Source organism: Lolium rigidum, chromosome 6 (assembly GCF_022539505.1).
Source record: "Lolium rigidum isolate FL_2022 chromosome 6, APGP_CSIRO_Lrig_0.1, whole genome shotgun sequence".
NCBI lineage: Eukaryota > Viridiplantae > Streptophyta > Magnoliopsida > Poales > Poaceae > Lolium > Lolium rigidum.
In genome coordinates this window covers 106,872,351-106,879,300 of record NC_061513.1, presented here as the reverse complement: position 1 = coordinate 106,879,300, position 6,950 = coordinate 106,872,351, and the positions used below count along the sequence as shown (strand labels likewise).

The 6,950-nt window shown below is 48.3% G+C and overlaps 1 protein-coding gene across 1 annotated transcript; it reads left to right on the top strand.

Moving 5' to 3' along the window:
* Positions 1-410: 410 nt before the first annotated feature.
* On the top strand, positions 411-6,075 carry LOC124666631 (probable glutamate carboxypeptidase LAMP1). The gene is made up of 12 exons (XM_047203971.1): positions 411-1,424; positions 1,523-1,590; positions 3,441-3,522; positions 3,714-3,806; positions 3,913-4,065; positions 4,372-4,440; positions 4,694-4,781; positions 4,877-4,966; positions 5,055-5,143; positions 5,392-5,508; positions 5,614-5,754; positions 5,876-6,075. Exons 1-12 carry the CDS (start codon positions 411-413, stop codon positions 6,056-6,058), a joined length of 2,187 nt encoding a protein of 728 aa, XP_047059927.1. The 3' UTR covers positions 6,059-6,075.
* The last annotated feature ends 875 nt before the right edge of the window (positions 6,076-6,950 follow it).

The window sequence follows — 6,950 nt, the reverse complement described above, 5'->3', positions numbered from 1 at the left end:
ACAAAAACACATATAACAAAATGGTCTTGCTCTCTTTATTCAAGATCACTACATTTAATATATAGTTTGAATTACCAGTAGTAGTTAAAATAGTACTACTAGTAATAAATCGAGTACTAATTTATTTGATTTATTCTAAGATGGAGTAAATTGGAACGCAGGGAGTACTATCGAAGTGTCAAACCAGAAAAATTCTCTAAAAAAATAGTACCAGAAAATTCAGCACGTGCAGTACTATCGCAATCGCAGCTGCCGCCACACGTCCGCTGGTCAACTCGTCGCTATCGCCGCGAAATAGGAAACTGGAAACGGCGGTCTAGCGGAAACAGAGCAAAGCAGAGCGGCCCACTTTCATTACACAGCCAGCTTCTCTGCGCACTCCGCTCTACCACAGCCCGAATTCTCCCGCCATGTCCCGCCTCGACGCCGCCTCACTCCTCTCCCGCTCGCCTCCGCCGACCAAACCACATCGCCGGAGGCGCCTCCTCTCCTCCATGCTCGCCATCGGTGGCGGCGCCGTCGCTATCTTCCTCTTCGTCCTCCTCTGTTCCCCGTCGAACCCGTCCACCAACTACGCCTCCCTCCTCCTCTCCCTCGGCTCCAACGACACCGCCGCCACCCACCTCCGCGCCCTCACCCTCCACCCGCACGTCGCGGGCACCAAGGCCAACTCCCTCACCGCCGCCTACGTCCTCAATGCGCTCTCCTCCCTCTCCTTCCCCGCGCACATCACGCCCTACTCCGTCCTCCTCTCCTACCCCGTCCACCGCTCCCTCTCCCTCTCCGCGCCGGGCCGCGCCACCAAGTCCTTCTCCCTCTCGCAGGACACCTACCCCAACGACCCCTACGCGGCCGCCGCGGCGGAGGCCATTCCCACCTTCTTCGCCTACTCCGCCTCCGGGTCCGTGTCCGCGGAGGCCGTGTACGCCAACTACGGCCGCGAGGAGGACTTCGCCTACCTCGCCTCCGCGGGCGTCGACGTCGCGGGCAAGGTGGCGCTCGCGCGGTACGGCAGGATCCACTGCGAGGACATCGTGCACAACGCGCGCGCGGCGGGCGCCGCGGCCGCCCTCGTGTACACCGACCCGCTCGAGTACGGCGGCCCGCCCGGCGAGGGGTCGTTCCCCGACACGCGCTGGCTGCCGCCCACCGGCGTGCAGGTGGGGAGCCTGTTCCGCGGCGTGGGTGACCCGACGACGCCGATGTGGGCATCCTCCGAGGGGTGCGAGCGCGTCAACATGGAGGACGCCATGGCCACGGACGACATGCCGGGCATCCCGGCGCTCCCGGTGTCGGCGCAGGACGCGGCGGAAATCCAGAGCGTTCTGGGGGGAGCCGTGGCGCCGGCGGACTGGCAGGGCCGGGACGGCAGCCCCGTGTACCGCCTTGGCCCGGGGCCGGCCGTTCTGAACCTCACCTATCAAGTACTGCGGAGAATTCAAGCCGCGTTTGTCTCGTTTACTGAATTTTCGTATAGTTCAATTTGTAGCTGTACTGATGTTTTTCGTCTTGGAATTTTCAGGGAAATGATACGATGGCGACGATTGAGAATGTCTTCGCGGTGATCGAAGGCGCACAAGAGCCGGACAGGTAACTCATTCTCTCCGATTCTGCATCATCAACCATCAAGTGGTGCAACTTCTGGTTGTAAAATGACCTCTTCTGCTTTGTCACGGAAGCTTCTATTGTAGTACTGCAAGTTGTACTAGTATATGCATCGTGCTTGCGCATTTCCAAATTCCGAGTGGGCCATTCGTAGACCTTCAAGTGTGGCTAATTTCCTCCTGCCTTATCGAGTAAGATATAGAGTAAAGTCTATACTGAACCTTGAATTCGTAGAGCATGTGGAGATTAAACCCTGAACTATCGATCCCTGAAATCAGCACCCCGTGTTTATTAATCCCGCTCGAGCTAAACCTTAAACCTGTACGAACTAGTTTGGCGCACGGGAATTTGGACAATCCCAGCCAGGATCCTCCAACTCCGGTGGCGGCCACAACCACGATGACCTCGTCGCTGTCAACCCCACTTCTCTGGACCCTGCCGTCTCCTGACCACAAAGACCCCCACGCATCCGCCCCATCTACCACCGCAACTCCAGGCTTCGGGTGTAGCTACGTACAGGTTGTTTATGTGCAGGTTAGGTGTTTGTGTTAATGCCAATGGTATGGACGGTGCTTTTGCAGGCTTGCAGCAATATCACCTTAGCATATTTCCTCCAACTCTAACCCAGCAACACCCTGTCATCACTCCACTGCTTGCACAAAGCCATCGCCTTCTAGCGCCGTGATGTGATGGAACATTGTGTGCAATGTATTTTGCCTAGTTCAGTCATATCTACAAGAGTTTGTGAGATCGTAATGAACTTTGCAGCGATACCATGCTGATGCCGCTGAGCGGTAGGTAACACAGAATGGCAAATGAAAATTTTATTCAGGAGTAGAGGCAGGAAAGAAATATGTAAAGGAGAGAGATGACCATGACATGCAGGTCATATTAGTTCGTGAGAGTGGAGTGTAATCCTGGCCGGGATCGGAGTTTTCCAGTGCGCCAAACTATTACCGACAGATTCAAGGTTTAAATTGGCCGGGATTTATAAGCACAGGGTGCTGATTTCAAGGATCGAGAGTTTGGGGTTTGATCCAAACACCGTCTACGAGTTCAAGGTTCAATACAGACTTTACTCTAAGATATATGATATCCTGGCAAGTGCATGTCGCCTTTGCTAGCTTGCTTGTTTGCATCCAATTATGTTGTGAGCTATTATTGTGAAACACATAGTTTTCTATTGTTCTAACCTACCATAACATTTTTGTAATAAACTTTGCTGATCAGAAAGTTCTCTGGCTAATACATCTGATCTGCTCCTATTTAGCCGCTCCAACTTCATATTATCAATCTAAAGCATCTGATCTGCTCCTATTTTTTTTAATGGAGGCAAAAGCTTTACCTCATCCATTAATTAAGAAAAAGGTTCTCAGTTTTTAGGAAAAAACCGAGCGAAAACCTACAACAATAGGGCCAAGCACATCCAAACACCAACCACCACACTCACCAACAGCCAAGCCTGACACAAGACCCGAACAACAAGGCCACACTCACTCATGCCAACATGACACTACGGAGGCACACAACCGAACACTCTAGACACGATACACCTACACCGCGCCAACAAAGACATGCCAAGGCAAAGGGGCAACCATCAAGCAACTGCAGATGCCTTTGCTGTAGCAGCCCTCTTCTTGCTTCTAGACTCGATAGATCTGCTCCTATTTAGGCTTGTCATATTATCAATCGAGATGCCAGGGGTATTGTATCTGTGGCTTTCTATAGATAATCATTGATTTACAGGTCTGAGATATACTGTGTTACCAAACGGGGTAGGATCATCCTACTAGGATGTGACTGAATTAACAAAATTTTAACCTTTCCTGACACAGGTATGTTATCCTAGGTAACCATCGTGATGCCTGGACGTTTGGAGCAGCTGATCCCAATAGTGGAACAGCAGCTATGATCGAGGTAATTCTCAAGTAAAAACATTTTGTTCTCAGCAATCCAGTAGGCTATTCCTTTCACTAATTTAGCACTGTCCATAGTACAGTAATATTGACTCCTTTGAATACTGGAATTTGACTTATCACATCAGCACAAATCTTAAACAGTATGATCATGTCTACTTGACACACGCACTTCACCTGTTCTCCATGTAGTTAGCTCAAAGATTCTCAGTGCTGCAAAAGCAAGGATGGAGACCTCGAAGGACCATCATTTTCTGTAGCTGGGATGCGGAAGAGTACGGATTGGTATGTCTCTGTCTTCCTCACTCTGTACCACATTCATTCGTCCCAATTTATAGAGAGATAAGCAGATTATGAACCGGCAATGCTACACCCATTTACGTTTATGCAGACAGGATCCACTGAATGGGTTGAGGAAAACAGAGAGATGCTCTCTACCAGAGCTGTTGCATACCTAAATGTAGACGTTTCAGTAGTTGGTCAGGGGTTACTCCCGTCTACAACTCCCCAACTTGATGAGCTCCTCCTGGAAACAATTAAATTGGTATGTATATGATAGTACTCGTCCATAAAAGGATGTTGGAGATTTATCTATATTCAGATCAGATGTATCTATACACTAAAGAGCGTGCAGATACATCTAAATTTAGACGAACTTGCGACATCCTTTTATGGACAGAGGTAGTACTTCATTTTGTTTTCATCACAATGTGGAACTACTGAAATAGTGGTCAACATTGGGTGTCTCCACTTTGAAGCACCTGTATGAGAAAATTTTATGCTTATGTCATTTTTCGGTTTTAAGATTCTCAAAAAGTCAAAATATTGTTCCTTTTTTTAATTCATGAAGGTTCAAGATCCTGACAATTCTTCTCAGACGGTGTATGATGCATGGGTCAAATCCAGTGTTTCTCCCACGGTGAGTTGTAACATGACTTCTTCGTACAATTAATAACGACATCACTTATATAGTAGTAATTCATGTCAAGTTTCAGTTCCTTTTTTGAGTAATATAAGGCGTATAGCTTCTCAGATTTTTTCTGAATCTTCACCTGTAAAATTCAGTTCTTGCATTTTCCTCACAAAAATAATAATTCAGTTCCAGCTCTGAGAAACAGAACTAGTTATTTACTGCAGTCTAACATATGTTGTTCCTGACTTCCTGCATGAAGATTGGGCGACTAGGCAACGGAGGATCAGATTATGCAGCATTCGTCCAACATATTGGTATTCCATCAACCAACATGGCGTTTGGAGAAGGTAGGGCACTTCTTGTTACTAATTCTAATGAATTTATTCTCTTAAAAAAGTTATGAATTTTCGCATCTCTAATGGAGCGCCTTGGACTTTGACAGGGCCAGGATATCCGGTTTACCACTCTCTATACGATGACTTCGTGTGGATGGAGAAGTTTGCAGATCCTGGGTTCCGTAGGCATGTTGCAGGTACTGCTCTCTATTCTTCTTGTGCGATTTGTTGGTACTGGCATTTGCTGCACCGTGCTACATGGTAACCAACATTCTCATTTCACAGCTGCTAGCATCTGGGGAATTATGGCTTTGAGACTTGCCGATGAAGATGTCATACCCTTCAATTACATGTCCTACACAACCGAGCTTGAGGTAACACTCTCCACTGAGCGCAACAACATTTGGATGCAGGGTCACACAAATAAAGGAAGATCACTACAAGTAAGGGTGTCAAGTGGGATCCCACTTTTGTCCCACTTGTAGTATAATTTGACTTTTTTAGTACAAATTTTGACATTAAAATTTGAACTACATAGTACAAAATGACATCCCACCGGGATCCCACCTTGACACCCTAACTACAAGCGCTGTGAACTCGACATTTCCTTTCTTTTTTTCAGGCATACACAAAGGTAGTAGAGAAGGCGGTCAAGGGGACGCCTGTCAGTTGTTCCCCTTTGTACAACTCAATCAAAGCTCTGGAAAGAGCAGCTACCAAAGTAGACAGTGAGCGAAAGGTAACTTGGTTACTTCAGAATTGCTTCTCAGCTAATACAATCCTGCATGCTAGCTTTTTAACTTCTCATGAATCATGATGCCCAAGGAATCCGAATGTTTTTCAGGATATTCAGAGGGAACTGTCAAGCAAGCAGCTTAGCAAGGATTCGATCAAGATCCGAGGACTCAACGACCGACTTATGCAGGCGGAGCGAGCCTTCACTAACAGGGAAGGTATCTTCAAGCAAGAATGGTACAAACATCTGGTCAGTGAATAATAACTCATCCACACTTTTTTCTTCTGTGGGATTCTCTGCAGGATCTCGTATTCTAGCGATCTTCAGTTTTGCAGCTGTAGTTCTAATTTGCTAGTGTCACCTGTCGCAGATATATGGACCTTCAGAACAGAACGACTGGGATACCGCATCGTATCCTGGTATAGCCGACGCCATAGCCACCGCGAGGAGCACCAACACTTCAACATCCTGGAAGCTCGTGCAGCACGAGATTCACAGAGTAGCCAGGGCCGTGACACAAGCATCTGTTGTGCTCAGTGGAAGCCTCACATGACAGCGTTGCAGTCCGTTACTATGGAAGGAGCACACTGTTTCAGACTTTCAGTAGCTAAAAGATACAGCCCGTGCATAATCGTGCCACGGCCACTATTGATTCTCGGGGCAACATGATTCCGGGCGGATGGGGATAGAAAAGGGATGTAGCTATACAGCAACATGTGATCAGTATACGCATGATGTATTCTGTTAGGGCGCTTTTGATTAACTAGGTTGCATCAGTTGGTACCAAGTGTCATTTTATTTGGTTAGGGCGCTTTTGATTGACTAGGTTGCATCAGTTGGTACCAAGTGTCACTTTATTTGGTTGGTCGCATGCTTTTCCTAGCCTAACCAATATGTTAACTTGGTGACCTTACCTCATTCATCACAAGCATCAGCACCTAGCCAGATACCACCATGGCATCGCCGTTCACAAGCTTCGACACGTCGATGATCACGAAGCCAGACACCACCATGGCATCACCGTTCACGCCGGTCACAAGCATCACCATGTCGCTGACCACGAAGCTGAACACCACCATGACATCGTTGTTCATGCCGTTCAGAAGCTTCGGCACGTCGGCGATCACGAAGCTAGACACCACCATGGCACTGTCGTTCACGCCGATCACAAGCATCACCATGAAGACGAAAATCACTATGATACTGCCGGTCACGTCGGTCAAAAGCACCACTACGTCACCGACCACGAAGACGAACACCACCATGATAACGTTGTTCATGCCCGTCACAAGCATCACCACGTCGCCAACCACGAAGACGAAGACCACCATGATACGGCCGGTCACAAGCATCACCACGTTGCCGACCACGAAGACGAAGACCACCATGACACCGCCGTTCACGCCCGTCACAAGCATCACCATGTCGCCGACCACGAACCTGAA

Excerpts from the sequence above, each read along its gene's own strand:
- LOC124666631 (XM_047203971.1), top strand. The coding sequence starts at position 411 with ATGTCCCGCCTCGACGCCGCCTCACTCCTCTCCCGCTCGCCTCCGCCG. Across the intron at positions 1,425-1,522 it reads TTCTGAACCTCACCTATCAA|GGAAATGATACGATGGCGAC; the intron begins GTACTGCGGAGA and ends TGGAATTTTCAG. Across the intron at positions 4,782-4,876 it reads CAACATGGCGTTTGGAGAAG|GGCCAGGATATCCGGTTTAC; the intron begins GTAGGGCACTTC and ends GGACTTTGACAG.